This window comes from Antennarius striatus, chromosome 20 (assembly GCF_040054535.1).
Source record: "Antennarius striatus isolate MH-2024 chromosome 20, ASM4005453v1, whole genome shotgun sequence".
Taxonomy (NCBI): domain Eukaryota; kingdom Metazoa; phylum Chordata; class Actinopteri; order Lophiiformes; family Antennariidae; genus Antennarius; species Antennarius striatus.
Genome location: NC_090795.1, coordinates 2,496,739 through 2,515,771, shown reverse-complemented (window position 1 = coordinate 2,515,771; position 19,033 = coordinate 2,496,739). Strand labels below are relative to the sequence as shown.

General features: G+C 47.5%; 3 protein-coding genes across 3 annotated transcripts in view; all 3 read left to right on the top strand.

Annotated features, from left to right (window-relative positions):
• Window positions 1-24: 24 nt before the first annotated feature.
• On the top strand, window positions 25-3,705 carry buc2l (bucky ball 2-like). Its single transcript, XM_068304437.1, has 5 exons — window positions 25-158; window positions 269-535; window positions 1,097-3,232; window positions 3,328-3,435; window positions 3,543-3,705. The coding sequence occupies exons 2-5, from the start codon at window positions 271-273 to the stop codon at window positions 3,572-3,574; spliced, it is 2,541 nt and encodes an 846-aa protein (XP_068160538.1). The 5' UTR covers window positions 25-158; window positions 269-270; the 3' UTR covers window positions 3,575-3,705.
• An 11,881-nt stretch (window positions 3,706-15,586) lies between these two features.
• rnf152 (ring finger protein 152) overlaps window positions 15,587-19,033 on the top strand; it is a 30,903-nt gene continuing 27,456 nt past the window's right edge. The window contains exon 1 of the mRNA XM_068343777.1: window positions 15,587-15,645. The gene's annotated coding sequence lies outside the window, so the exon portion shown is untranslated. The remainder of the gene's footprint in view (window positions 15,646-19,033) is intronic.
• LOC137614164 (melanocortin receptor 4-like) overlaps window positions 15,590-19,033 on the top strand; it is a 163,833-nt gene continuing 160,389 nt past the window's right edge. The window contains exon 1 of the mRNA XM_068343775.1: window positions 15,590-15,645. The gene's annotated coding sequence lies outside the window, so the exon portion shown is untranslated. The remainder of the gene's footprint in view (window positions 15,646-19,033) is intronic.

The window sequence follows — 19,033 nt, the reverse complement described above, 5'->3', positions numbered from 1 at the left end:
TTGTTAAACTCTAATTGGATAATCGTCACCTGGAGCCAAAATCCATCCAATCAGAGCAATGTTTGATCAAACGAACTATATCATGAGTCCACGCCTTTGATTCCTGATTGAGAACATACTTTGAAAGAGATTTGTTAGTGGTCTTCATCTTTTTGCATGTAAGTAAAGTTGCTCTGAAAGATTTTTTTTTCCCAACTAGAAAACAAATACAATCAAACATTTTGGCGTCTCAGGACAAATTTATTCCTTTCTGCTTCTTTTCTGTCAGATATGGCGGCGACCGCGTCAACCATGCAGCACTCCTTTGGTCTGGGTCCTCGGAGCTCCAACCCATCGTGTGGAGCCCAGCAGGCCTCGGGGGTCCATCAGCCGGCCGCCGGGGCCCCGGGGGGGCCGCACCCTCAGGAGCAGCACCACAAACCCTTCTTCTACATCCAGCCTTCGCAGCCCTACATGCCTGTGCAGGGCCTGCAGTGGCCTGTGCCTGTCCCTATGCCCATGGCCTACAACCCTTACTACGCATACCCGGGTTTAGGTAAGTTAATGCAGAGACTTTCACTGCTTCAGGACCTTGGAAGCATATTTCCATTCATACATTCAGACTTGATAGATTCCCAAGTACTTACGTGGGAGATTTAGAAAATTTCCACACCATCAGTGAGTAAGAAAAAGCTATTTATTGTAAGTCAATGACACCATTGAGGCTCCGGATACTTTTTTACTACACTCAGTTAATTAATGTAATGTGCTCAGGTTTGCATCCAGTGCTTCCGCTGAGGTAATCACCCAGTTGTACGCCCCTAAATTATGTTCTCATAGGTAATTTAATCATGAAATATGCATCGCCTGTTTCCGCTGGTGTTTGGGCAGATACCATAGCGGACTTCACAAATTATCCAGAGTGCAAAGTTATGTTTTATTTATCGGCAATTGGGAAAAATTCCGACGTTTGAAGTTACTTCATGCAACGCTGTTAAATTTCTGGTTTCTGATAATTCTTGCTTTTGTTTTAATGGTAGATTAGCAGCTGACTATCATTCAGGATAAACCACTTTATGAAATCTACTGAGTTTGGGTCAACTATTTACTATTTAAGGTTACGGCATGCCCATGATGCCCAACTACCCTCCCAATCCGTACATGGAGCCCCCTGGCTTTGTGGTGCCCCACACCCACCTCCACCTAATGGACTACCGACGAGTCCTCAACCCTCAGTACTACCAGACCATGGCTTACCACTCCCGCAGGTTCCGCTACCAGCACAACAGCTCGAACAGGGAAATGATCAGCTCTGAGGTCCAGACCGAACCGTTGTCCACGGCCCAGAGGACCAGCACCCCGGGCCCAAGCGATCTGGAGGCCTCCATTGGGCTCCCAGATTGCAGCAACGGCAGCCCTAGCGTCCCTAACAGTCAACACGTCTCCCCAGCCTTGACTGTGCAGAAGGGAGAACAGTCTCTTGAGTTTAAAGAGGTTTTGCCCACTTCATCCACCACCACCACCACCAAGATGTCACCAAACGGCAGCTTTGTGATCCAGACGGAGGAGGTGAGGATCGAATGCTGCACCACGCCAGTGGGGCTGCAGCTCCTTCACTCCCACGAGACCGCCAAGGTGTCCTCCCACAGTTTTTCTCAGGATGTGGTCCAGTGCAGTTCCATCCTGCAGGGCCACATCCTGCCGGACCAGGGGCAGAGTTGTCCCGCGGACCCGTCGGACCAGGCGCCCCAACCGTGTCCTGACATCCTGTTAGTCGGGGTTCCCAGCGAGAAGATCCCCGATCTGGAGGAGTCGTCCATGACCCAGATGGAACCTGTGGCAGTTGCTGCCAACATTGGTTCCCCAAGAATAGCAGAACCCGACATATCAGAGACGAGGGGTGAAGAAGAAGAGCAGACTGCGACGTTCAATAACTCCCATTGCGGAGATGCCAACATGCCGTTTGACCCCGAGTACCTGGATGAGCTGAGGAAGATGGAAACCAGCGTCTGGTCCATGGAGGACACTCTGATTCCTTCTCCTGGGGTGCTGACACCAAATGACCACATGGAGTCTTACGATGAAATGATGGTGGCCGTAGCCGAAGAGCCCCCGGCGGATGGACTGATGCTGGCAGAGGAGGCTCCAGCTGAAGAGGTGGTGATGATGGAGGGTGAACAGGAGCGCCAGGAACCCACTGAGGACGGTCCCAGGGAGGAAACATCGCCTAAAGCTGACGTTAGCTCCCAGACACTTGTTCCCGTTGTGGAGGAAACTCTCCCGACCGAGGCAACACCGACCGAGGCGGATCACGCACCTTATGTGATGCAGGGTAGTCCCCCTCTCAAGGCCAATGGAAGCCAACACGGACCAGAAACCAAAGCCGAGGAGCATCAGGACACTTCGTTTGAGTCTTTACCAGCCTACCTGCCTTCAACCAGCTGGCTAGCGGACTTTGACAACATCTACTATTGTAACAAGCTGCAGCTAACGCCCAAGACGCAGAACAGACCTCTGAACTGCCATGGATTAGACGTGCCTTCAAGAAGACGAAAGCTAGACCTGGATTACAAAGAACCGTCCACTGTCCGCAAGCCCAAAGAGAGGTACAAACCCAAAGGCAAGGGCGATAGGAGAAGCCTGTCGGATCACGAATGCTGCCACAGTAGAAGTTTCAACGAGAACTCGTTTAATCCGTACACGCCCAAAAGAGATCGCCTTTGCACCAGATGTCTGGCAAAGCGTAGGCTGTGCTTGACGGCCAGCCCGGCGACCAATCAGGGTTCGAAGAGGAAAGCAGTTCCTTTCCAACAAAGGAATGGCACGCCCTTACCAACATGTGAAACTTGTAAATCTCACTCCAAGAAACAGCTGAGAAAAGTCTCCAGTCCTGACGTGGATGGCTTTCATTGCGGACACGACACCGAAGGGGAGTCCTCCGAAAACAGCTCGTATCAGGCTGGGATGAAATGGGGGTCGGCCAACAAACCTAGGAAGGCCAGCGACCCGAAGAGACCACTTGCGTCCAAGCAAAACGTGATGACGTGTCCTCCGGCCGTGTATCCCAAGGCGAGGGAAAAGAATGCCGTTTATAATGAGCCATACCATCAATCTGTTGCATGGGAGAGGCTGCATCACTGTCCCCACGGCAACACCATCCAAGATCGGGATGAGAATTGCGCCGTGTTGGTTTCCCTGCAGGAAAAACGGAGGAACACGGATCAGATTTACCTGATGCACAACTGGCAAGCGGGTAAGGAGATCAGTCGCTGCTAGAACTGACTGTTAACAGGCTGTTCTGTAACTGTTCTGTGTTTCTTTGCATGCTTTTCCTCTATCGTCCAGCAGAGAGGTCATGGAAAGCAGCGATGCCAAATCTCGATGTCGACGGCTTCAAAAGTGAAGCCAGATCACAGCACTTTAACAAACACAAGAAATCACAACCACAATCACAAGGTTTGGTTTTCCCTTTCAATCCAATATTATGAAATCAATTTCATGTAAAATTTTCCATTGACTTTCAGCCTGACGATTATTTGGTATCAATTGTTTTCTCTCTGCAGGAACTCTCTGCAGGAAAGACACAAGATGCTGATTTTGCACAAAGAGCACAAATCAACAAAGTGAAAAATGCACTTTATTTTAAATGATGTACACTTAATTTATTTCCACTTCAATCAAATGCAAAATATTCCACGATGTTCACTATTTATTAACAACAAGGAAATAAACACAGATTTAATCGTTCTTGCAGTTGCCTGATTTTTCCCAAATTTGACTGGCAATTCTACAGGTTGACCACTAGGTGGAGCTATTTTGATATAAACTATAAGGTGATAAATCTTTTTTTTTTAAAACTTGAAATAAAAAATAGAAATAAAACACAAATTATATATATTTCCAGCCAACTCTAAATCTTAATGATATGAATGTAAGTTGAACTGTTTCAAACTCAGCAGAGTGAATATATTAGAGTCGAGTTGAGATGATGAAACCGTCTGCAGTCGCTCCAACTTTTTTCCTCAGGTGGACACAGCAGCTTCCTTTGGTCCGAACCAATTCCATCTCTGAAGTGAACATCTGACCGTTTTTAATCTCAGGTTTGCACATAATTCATTAAACCCGATCCTGTGATCACACATTTGCATGAGACCTTCAAACGTTCAGAGTTATCTGGGATGACTTTCAGGGGCGTCTATCGTCGTGTTGGGGTGAGTCGTGTGTGACGGGAATCAAACCTGTGACCTTTTGATAACAGAGCGGCGCCTAGCTTATAAGGCTGCTAGCTTTACAGCTGACAGCAACAACAGAAGGAGTCATGGGGCAAAAAACTTGATTACAACTCTAAGAACTGGATTCACCTGTTTTCATACCCCTACCTGCTTCAGGTGTAAATATCCCATCATTTCACGCCACTTAGGACTTTTTCTATGAAAATTTTATCTAATACAAAATTCCTGTGATTCCTACCAACCACAGCTGCTTATTTCCATCAAATAAGGCAGCAAAAAAGTCCCTTAATGTGGTAAAAGATGTGGAGAAACAAGTGTTCTAGTAGAGAGAAAAAGAGCTTTCCTGTCGTCCGGCCAACGTGACCTCGTGTGATCCTCTTCTTCTCGTCAGCACTTTTTCTTGAAGCGTGTCTGTATAAATCTATCGGCTGAAACCGTCCCAAGTAATAAAAGCCAGTGCGGCCGACACCCCGGCCAACACCTCCGTGGTCCGGTGTGAATGTTTGCACGGTGGAGACGGAAGATAAAACCCTTCTTGGGTCGGAGATCATCGATTGAGCATCTCGTTTTTAGCGTAAAGTGCTAATGTTAGTCCTGAAGCGGCGCCGGTACTGCCCCGTTTCTGACCGCATCAGCTGAAACACCGAATGGGATGTGTGAACGGTTCGTAGGGTGGAAGGAAATGTTTATGATATTAAATGAACAGTCAAGAAAGGGTGTTATTAGAGTTGCGGCTGGGAACCCCCCCCAGGTGTTGACTGCTAATACATAACCCTGCTTCCTGAGGGGGTGGGGGGTTGGAGATAGAGAACACGAATGTGTCGAATAAAAAATGAATGTTGGGGAAGAACATTAGAGTTCACGCCGTGTTCAGCAGGTAATGAAAGCAATCTCACCGACGTAGTTTCAGATGAAACATATAATGACTGCAGTAATGGCTTTCCTTTGCTGGAGGGGGGAGGTAAATACCAGGATGTTGTGCACACGACTTCCTGTGAAGGAATTACAGAGTGATGTGTTCTTGCGCCATTCTTGCGGTGCCCCCCGCCTTCCATGGCGAGAAGAAAGTGCATTGTTCGAAACAGACAAGTCGGAAGCTTTTGCAATCTGAAACAAGCCCCTTAAGTGAGGCGAGGGAGGCCAGATGGGACGCGCTGGAGCGCAATGCATGATTTCCCTTCAGATTTTCAGGGCGGAGACGGACGGCGTGATGCGGACGGTCTCGGAGCTCATATCTTGCGCGCTCCTCCATCTTCATGACTTGTGCATTATGGGTAAACGTGGGAAACTTCAGCATGATTGGCTCCTGAGGGGCTTTACGGTATGAGGTCCAGGCTGGTGGTTGTCTGATGTGTTCCGAATGAAAGTATAGGAGGCTCATGTTTCAGAGAGAATACACAGATGAGCGCAAATATGAAGGCATGATTTCCCCTTAGAGGAAGGGTGTGAGTGTTTGTGGGTGTAGGAAATAAAACCACACACTGAAAATACAGTCATTTATGATGACGTTCAGCAGCAATAAACCGATATAGGTAAATAATTTCTCATTAATGGTAGCGTGAAGCCTTTGAGAGTCAAGTTTTTACTTAAAAAACTGAGATATCATGAAAAACGTGACAGAATGCAACTTTGCAAACGTGCTGCGTTCACTGACATCAGTTTCAAGGAGCGTTCTGAAGTCTGTATAGCATGCAAAAAGCAATTATCCATCTATCCATTTTCTTGTAGAAAAGACACTTGTAATTGTCTGGTCTACAGCCGCCGTTTCCTGCTGTGCGAGTCACATGACGGTCGAGAGGCGGGGTAAACTCCGGACACGACGCCAGCGCATCTGAAAACACCATGCAATGATGTGTTAATCCAATTCCAATAATATTATTATTATTATTATTATTATTATTATTATTATTATTATTGTTGTTGTTGTTTAAATCCGGTTTTTGAATGGAGGTGGATTTTTAGCGTGACTCTTGCTGCTGCTAACGCGTTGTGTGCGCGCGGCCCGTGTGGGGGCGCGCAGAGCTGCTTGAGATGCCGCTAAGAGCTCTGGGAGGTGGAGAGCATCCATTCTGCCTCCTTAACCAGAGCGATCCTGTCAAGCTGTCGAGGTTTTTTTTTTTTTTTTTTTTTAAATGCTCATCATCACCAGACTGAGGGAGAATCATCCAAGACGACACTTTTCTTTCGTAGGAGTTGCATTGTCTTCAACATAAATGAACAACATGCTGAATTAATAGCAGGTTGTATCGATTAGGAAATTGATTATTGTCAAGTAAGTAGGTAGAAATCTATCCAACACAGTTGAAATAACTTTATTGACACGTGTACGTGCAGAATTCTTTCCACCGATTGCATTGGGATCTTCTTATCCATCCATCAGCTGAACACTAACACCCAGCTGGCCCCCCAGCGGCGGCTCCTGGTTGGACATGATGGATGCTTCTCTTAAGAAGCCCTTTTGTCAACCGGACGCCCAATTTGAGGCCGGGGTACCGCCGGCCGCTCCGGACGGAATGGTGGGAGGGCAGCATCCGTCCCATAAGAGTGCAAAGATTTGCAGAAAAAGGGGCAAAATTGTGCATCTGGACTCCAGAGAAGGAGGGTTACCTGGGTGGATCTTACACAAACGGGGCTGGGGGGTGGATTTACACCCCCAACCCTATACACACACTCCATTAATACACACACTGAAGGTCGTGCGGCGCCATAGTTACAGTGTTGAGCTGCAGCTGAAGGAAATGCAGATCAGCTTGGCCACGGCGGTGACGGGCGACCTTGACCGCCGCGGCGTCCATAAAACGCTGACTGCTCTCGCCCGCGAGAGATGAGTCCGTGAGAAACCATCAGCGATATTTTTACTACCAAAATCATTTTTTTCCGTTTCACCATCTGTCTCCTGTCGCACCGCGTCCAGAGACGAGTCCCAGAACCCCACGCCAGCAGTGGCAGGTGGCCACAAGTATGTAGACGCCAGAGTGTTTTTTTTTTGCAGCCACATGAGATGATTGGATTTGATTCCAAATCCGTGGGATTCTCTCTGATGCGAGGTGATGACACCTTCAAGTTCAAAGGTCGCAGAATCTTCCGTAAGCTGCAGCCGTTAAACGGGAGCGAGGGCCTCGGCGCCGCTGGCTGCAGGCTCAGCGTTTCCACGGCGCCGGTAGAGGTGACGGTAGATAGATCAGCTCTTAATACCTGCTTTTACACTTTAATGTCTTTCACTTGAAAAACGACCTGCGTTTATGAAGCGCGACACGCGAGGGCCCCGGGGCCCGTCAAAGAGCAGCCGGTGCAGAGAGGACCGAGAGGAAACGGGGTCGGATTTTTAAAAGGTTATACATCAGGAAGTCAAGGGGGCGGGGCTTGTGGATGTTTCTGTTTGATCAGGACCCCCCCAAAAAAATGTCATCCTGGGTTGAAAGGCCAGAAATAATTTACAAAGAAGAGGTGAAACTAACAGTAATGGAGTATTTGTCGTGTTATAACGACGCTCCTCAGGCTTCGTCCCGCCAGACGCCGTGACGCCGGGCGCGAGAAATCCAGTAATAATTTCACAAAACTCGATGAAACCGACGCGCAGATGGCACGAAAGCCTCTGACAGGAGACGACTCCTCCAGATTTCCAATGTACTCTCCGTTCGCGCCATAAAAAACAAAATTAAAAAAAGAAGCGTGGAAGCTTCCGGTACAACGAAACGCCGACTAAATAATCTGTGAAAGTCAAAAAACAAAAAACAAAAACAACCCTGAATGTTTTTTATCCGGCAGGAGCTTCTCTGAGCCGACGGTCTGATGTAAAGCCTTTAGAGTCAAGGTAACCTCGCTGGAATTAACGGTTTTCCACGTCAAAAATTCACTTATCCGTTTAACACCGATGAATAAAAACCGAACGGCGAACGAGAACTTGATCTCTCCGCCTCGTTTTCTGGAGCCTGCCAACAAGAGATATGAAGAATTTTATTTTATTTCCTACGTTCTCTCTTGCTCTGATAATCCCCACTGGAAATATCTGATCCAAACACCCACTTCCGGAGACCCCTCCCCCACCCCGCTGCGCCCCCATAGTGGATTAGCGGCGCCGGGATGGTGCGATGGAATCGAGGCGCCGTCCAGGTGTGAAAGGGCACAGATTCGGAGTCAGGGATTGGTTGGTTTCTGAAGGCGTGAAAGGAGGTTTGACCTCTGGAAGCAGAAGGAATGCGTGTGGTGGGCGTGTCGGCCCCGGGGGAGGGGCGGGAGGCTGGGGCGCGCCCGTAAACATACGTGTAATATATTCACCCGTCTCCACTTAGAATTAGAATTGAAGGTCAGCTTTCTAAGAAGCAGCTGACCTGAAAATTCAATTTCTGCCTCGTTTTCAGAGACGTTAATGCTCCCTATATATATTCAAAAAGGTTCATGTCATACTCCGCACTCGGGCCCCCGCTGACATGTGACCACCGCCGACTCCTCCAAAGATGGCGTCCGGCGTCCGCATCCCGGGAACTGAAGGAGCGAGAGATCAGCGATCACCCACGTCCTGGAAAAGATGAGAGAATTAATGAGCAGGGAGATCAGAAAAAGAGGAATATATAAGGGAAAGAAGAACGAGAGGAAGAGTTGAGATACAAGCGGCCGGATGAGGAGGAAACCAGATTTAAAACTTCTTAATCCTTCTAACTTCTGATGTTGTGTTTACCAAACGTTCACGTCTTTGGAGATAAGACACATTTGGTGATAATGTCTAAAGGACAAATCCGACTACACGTCGAGTGCAGATTAAGAGCAGGAGGGGAGAACGTAGAGGGATTTTGATAACAGGAATATCAGCGACGGAACAAAAGATGTTCTATCTTTTCTGGTGTTCCGTGTGGAGTTAAAAACCTCATCCATGCTGGTCGGATCGGTTCGTTTCATGTCTCGATGTTCCAATCTTTCCTTTCACATCACATTCTAGCTTCCAAAAGTCTAAACCCATTGATAACCCTATTGGAATTCAACCAGTCCATCCAGGACCAAGTCCATCCGGTTCAGTTTTTGCATCCCAAAGGGGTTTATAAGCACTAAAAAGTAAGATTGGACCCAGATTCTTCATCTATTTGATATATTTTATTTATCATTTATTCAAATTTAGAAAGAAGCTCCATATTCCAACGTTAAAGGGATTATTCCCTCCTACTTACACTGAATCATTCTATTTCAACCTCAACTTCAAAGCCAGCCAACCTGCGGACCAGCGTCGCCTCGCAGATCAATAAAACCTGATCAGTTTGGTATAATTAAAAGGTTAAGGAATAATCAAGCTACTGGTAATTCCGTGTAATTAAAGAGTTTCAGAGCGATGTTTAATCCCCTTCTCCTGCTTCGTGCTAATGAGTAAATAATCAAACCTATTTATTTTACATGTGAAGAAGCAGAAACTTGGGAAACTCCTCTCGCGTTTGACTTTATAACTTTGCAAATCCTTTTTTTTTTTTCCTTCCTTGAAGGTTAATCAAGTGCTAAACTGGTTAAAATAAAGATGACAGAACAGCTGTGTCCTTGAGCTCATCCTCCAGGAGGCGACGCTAACCGGGGGGGGAGGAGGAAGGCGTCGACCTTTGGCGTCCTCGGCGTGCCGGCTAGACGAGCGCGGAAGCTGCAGTTTGCTCTGATTGCTGTTTCTCAGCCTCTGATTAATAAACATCCATCTGGGGGAGCGGCGGCGGCGCCGAGGAACCGGGTCAGGCGGGGGGATTCGTTTTTTTTTTTTGTTTTACCTGAGATAAACCCAATCGCACTTCAAGACCGCCTGCAATTATGCGGCCTCATTCAGCACGAGGTCACCTCAGCGCCTATCTGGCCCTCATCGCTCCCAGGTTGAATGGGGGGATTTGATTGGACGATAGCGGCCGAGGTGGAAGTCATTTTTGATCGGTATCCCCGTCACAAAGTGAGGTGAAGACGGCGGTCAGGTGGTTTAGTGACGAGTCAGCAGATGTCATCACTTTTCAGGATGACCCTCTGTTCAAATTCTGACTTAAAAATAGAGCTGCACCACACTATCAAATAAATTAGAATAAAACATTAAAAATAAAGCTGTTACTCCAAATTGGGCCTTCTAAAACTTCCCCATACGAGGTTTTTGTAAAGGTAATACAGCACGGCGAGTACATCTCACATATAAATGCTTGATTTAATGTGAAACTTGTTGAATTCCACAAAAAAAAAAGCTTTTAAAGGTAAAAAAAAGCACTTTTATTGATAAAATAACACGCATCCTGTATGTTTTCAAAATCAATCCAGCAAATTATGAGGTGAGACGAAGAAATGGTAAGAATATCTTCAGCTGCAGCAGCGTCTATAAAAAGTCCGTGCAGTACCGGTTGGAAAGTGATGATGTAGGAAGACGTTAGTCTCTCACTTCTCATCCGGAGGTGAAGGTGATGGATGGCGCTGCTTTTTCCTTCTTCCTCCTGGCAGCAGGTAGAGGTTAGTCAGGGGGTAAAACGTTCAGATTATATATTTAGTGATGATAGGAAGTCTAGTTTGCAGCAGCTGATGTTTTATGAACATGTCGGGAATATTATATTTCTCTAAGGAGCTTGATTTGTCCTTTCAGGGCTTCCGTAGGTAGATTCGGGGTTAAAGGGTTAAAGGCAGGCGGCTGCACCAGAAGAAAAAACGATAACCGTCTCTAATTCGTCTCGGTTCCAAAGACCAGCTGACAGAAATTAAAGCTCATCCGTTAAATCAGATTTACAAGTGACACCCCCCCCCCCCCACACACACACCCTCCCCCCATCTGCCTCTGGCCTGGACCCGGCGGGCCTGGCGCCGGTCGAGGCCCCCATCACGAGGACATTTACATTTTAAGCATTTGGCCGCCGCGCGTGCCCAGAGTGATTTACACTCATCGGGGCCCCCGGGGGTCCAAGGTTGACCTTGCGTGAATCACCGGTCTTGTGTTTTATGATCTAATCAGAAACAGAGCGTTGACATTCATGTTGTGTTTCAGGCGTGAGCAGAGGAGGGAGAGTTTTCCCACACGACATAACACGGAACGTTTCAACATTCCCACCTCTAGGGGGCGCAAATCAACCGGAGACGCAACGCACTCGTCAGGAAACACGCGTGTTGGATCCGTGTTACAGTTTTCACAGGTGATCAGTTCAATAATGCGCCTCTTTCTCCAATGGGACTTCTTTTTTCCCATAATGCCACTGTGAACCGGTCGTTTACGGCCTTTAAGTTCAGCAACGATGCTAAAGATGTAGCTTTTATATCCGTTAAATTGCTTACGGTGCTTATTCTGAGGTAAGCTAAGCTAAGGAGGAACGCGTGGCAGACAAATCAGTTTCACCACACTCCATCTGATGTCACCAACCACACATTTAAGCCCTGACAAGGAGAAGAATCCACGCGGTCGCGTTCCGTACAGAAACATCATTCAGGGCGACGCCGCCGTTGCTTTTTGTCGCCACAGCCGTTAAAAAAAAAAAAAAAAAAAAGGGTGAAAGAAACGATGTGGGTTGTCAAGAAAAAAAAAGCGCTTTTCACAAACTTTCCTTTTCAATTCCTTCCCCCAACATTCAGAAAATCACTGACATCCTTGTGAGATAATTGAAGGCCTCTCCCACTCGTTTTGTCTCCACTTCCTTTCTAACCGACTGGAGACGGAAAAAAACGGCTTCTGAGGACAACTTTGAGCGAACTCGCTTTCCGCCCGGCGTGCGTTCCCCCTTCCTCTCCATTGTACGCACTTTACATTATAAGAGATGGAAAAGGGGGGAGGATTGGGGGAGATTTGTGTGTGTGTGTGTGTGTGTGTTTGTGGGGGGGGGGGGATCATGTGAGAGACAGATAAAACCTCTGGAGTGCACATCATTTTTTTTGTGTGGATGCGGCTTGTCACTGCGCATCACCCAGACAGCTGAGCAGCCAGCACAATAGGCAATTAGAAGCTCCCATGGAAGCACAGGAAACACAGTCGATGTAATGGGGGGAGGGTTAGGTGGGGGTGGTGGGGGGGGTGGGGTGAGGAGAGCGTGCTACATTCCCTTGAAGAATCTCATCCCAGAAATACAAAAAAAAAAAAAAAATCACAATCACCTTTTGCTGGAAACGCGACGCGCACAATTACACAATAGTCACACACTCTTCTGATGCTTTAAGGGGTAGGAAAAAGACCCCCCCCCCACCGCCGCCGCCGCCGCCCCAGAAACCCACTAACTGTCTTTTCATTCTGAAGTGGTACCAGGTGTTGGGTGTGATTTTTTTTTCCTGAAGATGTGAAATTAAATTTTTTTCGTGCAACTGCAAGAGTTTTGGGTCGACGGCGAGCTTCAAAGCTCGAACGACGCGTGAGATGATTGATCCAGATGTAAGCGGGGATTAATCATTTATTTTTGTCAATAGCAGTTGACAAAAATAAAAGCAGATCTCTAGTCTGTGTCTTAAATTAACTTGGCATCTTACGTAGAAGCTGGTCTGGAAAAGCCTCTTAATCAGAACCCGGGTCGGGCAGACTGGAGGATCAAGGGCAGAAGGATAATTAGCCGAATGGGAACGCGCCCCCGATGGCACTCTGGTGGTCCTGGAGCCGTTCTGGGTCAAAGTGCAGCTTGACCTCACAAATAATTAAGCCGAACCAGGCTAAAATTACGAGTCAGCGCCTTGAAGACGAGTACGTGAGGGTAAGACGAAGGAGGGGATGGAGTGAAATCCTCTTTGTGTTGTTTCGACGCACAAATCTGCAGAGGTTCCTCCCCGGAGACTGCCCACCCCAACGCTTATTGGGCTTACAGTGAGGAGGAGAGCATGTCCTCCGAATGCCAATTAAAGCGGGGATGGTCAGATCATTGTCACGCCGCTCTGATGACTGACACGGCTGACAAAGATGGCTGAGCGGTGCACGCGCTGGCTTTAATTAATTGCCGGCGGCTCGGCTCCACGTGGGCGGACAACAGGGCGAAGGACGGCAGGAAGTCCGGATGGAAGCTTCGCTGCTCTCCGGCAGAATTAAGTGAATGCTTGTTGTCTCCCTCTCCGTCTCGCTTTCAGATTCCAGAAGCTCAATTTGTTGGTTCTTCGAAGCAGTTTGTCTGCGAATAAGGAAGGAATTTTGCTGTGTTTATCTGACAGGAAGCTAAAAAGTTGGCTGTTAAAGGATGGCGAACCACTGGGCGCCACTGCAGCTCAGCCGAGTCCCACCAGTTAGACGCCAAAAGTCAACATTAGCATTTCAGAGCCCTATCTGTTTCCATCAGCTCAATGATTTATACCATTTCCAAACCAGCTCCCCTGGAGCCTGAAGCGGTATCAGGCATCTGCGGGGGGGGGGCTCAAGGGGGGTGTCTTTGCCATTTCGGAGCCTTGATGCATCCCAAATTTAAATTCATTATCCTGCATAATTAAAGCAAATATATCAAAGGTGGTTACCATCAGTGATGCCCCCACCCCCACCCCAGGAGATGCCGGCCTGCCGTCCAGGTGGCATCAAAGATGTTCCAAAAAAAAAGAAAACCCCCAAAAAATGCAAGAAAATATAAATATAGCACCTTGTTAACGCTCCTGTTTAACGAATGAATGGGAAATGCCATCGCAATCGTCTCCCTCCCCCAACGGATCTCCATCCCACCCCAAGAGGAATTTTGATTTTCTTTTTGTCTGAAAGATGACATCATGTAGCCTCACATTTCTATCACATTGTGTGGTTGTAAAGGCTTTACCTGACACCTGGTAGACTCAGGTACAGGAAGTACTAATCAGTCCTTATAAGGTAAACCTGTCCTAACGTGACTCAACACACTCTGTTTCTTCTGTCTGGAGAATCGCTGCAAAAAATATCAATTTTAAAAGGTCACTGGAGCTAAAATTAGACTCCTGGATCGCAGTGCTGCCTGATCGTCTCTTCAAGAAGTTTCTTTGTTGGGTTTCAGCTGTTTCCACACGCATTTGTTTCTGATATTTCATAATTCTTTCATTCCCTGACTTCATTTATCTCGCTAATCATGGAGTCGCATCTGGTCTAAACCAATCCGATCCGTGTGTGGATCTAGATTCTGGATCTGGTTTCCTCTCTCTCCAGCTCTGGTTATTTTATTTTTTTAAAAATGTTTTTGCAGATGGAAATAAAACCAGACGGGATCGACTCACGACATCCTGATGATGCTCTTGATATGAGATTAACATCCATATTTACATGTTTACATCCGAATCCGATTTCATGACACCAAATAATGCACAAATTGGGTAAAACCAGGATTAATTTTATTTCATTATTTACACCCCAAACACTTTCTGCACCCTCTTGTATAGTTTCATAACTCCGACATCCGTCTGGATAAATCAGAACCTGCAGGACCAATCGGATCGCCGCTCCTCCTGCAGCCAAAAACACCAGCGTCTGCATCGATTCAAGATTAAAATGCTTTTTAAAAAAAAAAAATCTTGTTTACCGACTCATTTCAGAGCCTAATGACCTGATTTGCATTGACTGTTGTTCCCGATGCATCACAACGACACCAGCCTCCTCCTGAGGGCGGGAGCTGGACTCCACCAATGACGAGTCTGTGCAGCTTGGACGGGGTTCAAGGGGTCATGGAGGACTTCTAAAATTAAAACACGGCTGACTTCAGTCACCACAGGGGTATTTGAGTGAATGGGAGAGGGGAGGGGGGTCACCGAAAAGAAGAGAGCAGGGGGCATATGGGGTGACACTTGGGCGTAATCGGGGTTATTTTGGTGATCAGGGGGCAACTGCGCCTCACACGTGGTTCCCTGCCCGGGTAAACATTACGCACGTACGGGTCCCCCTTAGGGCACAAACACATGACCTCGGGTTGCGTCTCCGTGACGGCGCCAGGGACCACCGTGTCGGGGGATGGGGCTTGGGGTGGGGGGGTGGATATTTTTTGCAGCGTAGTCTGAACACAAAAAGCCAGGCAGGCGCAGCGGTGCGGTAAAGCCTCCCCGCGCCCCCCGCCAGCCTGCGCGGGGCTGCTCACCGCCGGCCAGACGTCACATCACACCCCAGCCGGGGGCGACGCGGTTTCCCCCCCCCCCCTCCACCTGAAACACGTTAACATGTGTTCACGCTTTCCTTCCTCCTCCTCCTCCTCCTCCTCCTCCTCCTCTCTCCTCCGGTGAGAGGGCGTCACCGCGCCGGGAGCGACTCCAGCCAGCGAGGCGCGACTCGGGGAACGGAGTGGGAGGGCGATTCTCCTTTTTTCCCCTCTTTTTAAAAAAAATTATTATCCCGGGTGTTTTTCAGCTGCTTTTGAAAACATAAGGAAGAGAAAACAGCGCTGAGCGCACACCTCCCACCAAACACACGGCGGTGCGCGCAATAACAATTGCGCAACCGCGGCGGCGGCGGCTGCCCCCGATTAAATGTACGGAGGAGCAGAGGAGAGAGACAGCCAGACAGAGGGAGGACAGGCGGTGTGATCCAACGGAGGAACCGAGAGAAAAGGTGAGCACCCCCCCCCCACACACACACACAGTATCCACCAACGCCACCTCCAGTCTTCATGTGATTTATTTCATGGAGTCCGCGGAGCGCAAAAGTTTCTTCCGACCGGAGGATGGTCTCGTTTTTCGGTAGAAGAGCAGCATCCCTCTTCCTCCCTATGGTTGTCGTGCGTCCGCACACTTTGGCGTGTGTGTGTGTGTGTGTGTGTGTGTGTGTGTGTGTGTGTGTGTGTGTGTGTGTGTGTGTGTGTGTTACAGGTCAGACGGTCACACAGCGTGATGGTAAACGTGTGTGTGCGTAATGCGCCGCTTTTAATGGTCCCTATTTGATTTGGTTGGAGCCCCCCCCCCCGGAACACATCCGCGCGTTCCTGTTCAACCCAGAGCCGCTTTTGTTGTTCAGATCCAACATCCTGAGGTTTTAATCACTATTGCAGTCACTGATTGTGCTCAAACTTTTGTTTTTACCTCTTTAAACACTAACTAGTGCGCTTCTTTTTTTTGGGGACACATTCTCTTATCTTTTAAGTGTTATTATTATTATTATTATTTGACTCTGAATTTGTCAACCCTCTCTGCCTGTGGCTGCTGGTCTCCTGTCTGCAGTAATGTAATGCACTCTTGCAGAATCGGAACCGATGAAAGCTCCGGTCATCTCTGTTGGTTTTATAACTGCTGCATTCTTCATCATTGTTCCATTTCCACCCAGGACTTCTCCTTCCTCCATGTATTTAAAAAAAAACAACCTCCTTCCCGATTTCCTTAAAAGCCTTATTTCCTGCTGGACTCCTGAATGTGTCAACTCTCACCTTTTATTCTCTGTTAACTTCATTGCCAGCAGGATGTCTTGTGTCAGAGAGGGAGTTTGATTTTTTGCTCTTAAATCTTAACGGCTTTCTGTCCTCTCCTCGACTTGAAATCCATTTCCTACGCTGTCTTTTCTTCTTCGTCTTCTTCCTGGGAGTCCATTAAGAAAGTTATTTAAGTCTTCTGGTTCTGTATGGGCGCTCACAGCTGATCAACCCGGGTCTCTTTAGTTTCCTGCTCAGCCTGGGTTCTGATCGGTGCTCTGATAGAGACTCTGGTTCTGTATTTTTGTGGGATCTGAGGACTCCTGGAGTTTCACGTGTCGTTTGAGCAAAGCAAAACACAAAATATTGAGGAATCTGTTGCACATGAGACGAAGAACCGAAGGTGAGAAACATAAACTTTGACTCCTGTGAGCGTTATCTCTGTTTTTATGTTTGGAATTCTTCCGTTTATGACTGGAATGACCGTGGAGTGCTCACCTCCAAGGCCAAACAGTCGTATACATGTATGTTTGTCCTGCCCCCACCACCACCACCACCACCACACACACACACACACACACACAACCCTCCTGGGAGTTTCACGCTGCTGTTTTTCCATAATTAGGGAAACATTCCGGGAATGTTAAGGGAAGTGTGGAAAAGGATTTCTGGATGTGTTCCCTGCGTTTGGATCTGTACCAAACCTTTAAGGGGTTGTTTCCTGGTTTGTGCTCCTTCCTTCCACTAAATGGAAATTTATCCAGCAGATTTAGTGTACAAGCAAGCAAACAAAACAAACTAACAATAGAACCCAAATGTCCTCAAAGTGGGGAGTCTGCAACGTGGTGCAACATGCTGCTCAGTTGGATTATGGGAAATGCGGTTTTGTGGCTTTGAAGTGTCATTCAGAGTCCAGATGTCATGGGGACGAAGAAGAAGTAGAATACGTGTGGTGGTGATGTTGCACCTCCATCGCTCCGTCCACACAGTTCATCCCAGTCCACATCCATAATTTATTCTGGCTGGATCATGCAGTCGCAGGAAGGTTGACATCACTCTGTTTTTTCCCCTGCTGGCTCTCTGCACGTTAACAGAGTTCTCTAAACAGCCGTCAGTGATAATGAATCTACAATTTGCTCGGACGGAGCTGTGGAAAATGAATCTGACTGCTCTGTGCTCTTAGATGAAGCCAGCTGGATTCAATTGGGGGGGGGGGTTGAGATTCGAACTGCGTGAAGAAGAATCCAACCTTTGCTTCTCGGACGATGGCTCGCATTTGCCCCCAACGGACGAAGCAGCGATCTAATAAAGCCGTTGATGATGTCGGGACGACATCGGAAGCTGCAAAGGTCTGGAGCTGCGAGGGGCGCCGCCGTCTGGTTTATTCAGTGGTATTATCTTAAATTGCTCGACTTGTCGGAACAAGATAAGGGATTGGATTAATCACAAGGCCGTACAGGGGGGTGGTTAGAATATGACAACTGCCGTTAGAAGGTAACACAATCCAATTACCCTTCAGCAAATCCTTTTACGGATCCTGTTTAGTATTTGGCTGTTGCCTCGTGGTCAAGAATCCACTGCCCTGGTGTCCATTAGAATGTGTGTGATGAATACGTGGCTCCAGGGCCGGTTTAATGCGACAAGATTTGGGTGCATGAAGCCATTCCAGTAGGTTTTTAAAAATTATTATTATTTTTTTTTAACTTCAACCCCATTCAATACCTCAGGAATCGAGACGTGAGCCAAGAATGATGGCCAACGCTGTAGTGTCTGGATTCAGTTGATCCAAAGTGTGGTGGAAAACCTGCAACCGGTGGATAAATCCACCTGTTGAGTATTTCTATATAAACCATAATATTTTATGCATTCCTTTTGCGTTTATTTGCCGTTAAAAAAAGCAATTCTTCAGAGATTTCAGATTAAAAGCACATATTTTTTTGAGGAGCTGCGTGACATCTTTGCCGACTTCCTGGGTTTGCAGACTTCCAGTAATCAGACGCTGAAGCCAGTGTGACTAAATCCGTGGGGGAATAAGTGGCCTTGAACTGCTCACCTTCTGCTATTTGCTTGATTTTCTCCAACAGCTACCAGATAGCCCTGCGCTAGCCGACAGAAGCGAACGAAAGTAAACATCTTTGAGTTTGCCGAGTCCACACTGGAGACGTAGACGTGCTCAGAGACTTTCATGTCGACCTTAGAAAGGTGAAGCTATCGGGCGTCTCCTTCCAGCATCTTTCTGCAGGGGTAAAAAAACCCAAACAAAAACACGTGGAAAACGCCTGAACGGTTGCGTCGGCGCATCAGTGAAATAAATACGACAAGATGTTCATTAACTAGATCAACGATTCCGTGTTCGCCTCAAATTGAATATGTCGAGCTGACGCCGATGTCAGCCGGCGGAGGCTAAGACGATGTTTCTCCATGGGTATTTTTATTTTATTTTTTTGCCCCTCCATTCTTTGTTGCTGTAACCTCTCCGGAGACCTTCAGCCCGGTTCCGCGTGGCCCCCATCCATCATTTCCCTTTTTATTCTCTTTCCATTTTCCCAAAAAGAAAAAAAAAAAAACCCCACACCACTACCGTCTCCTCCATTAATT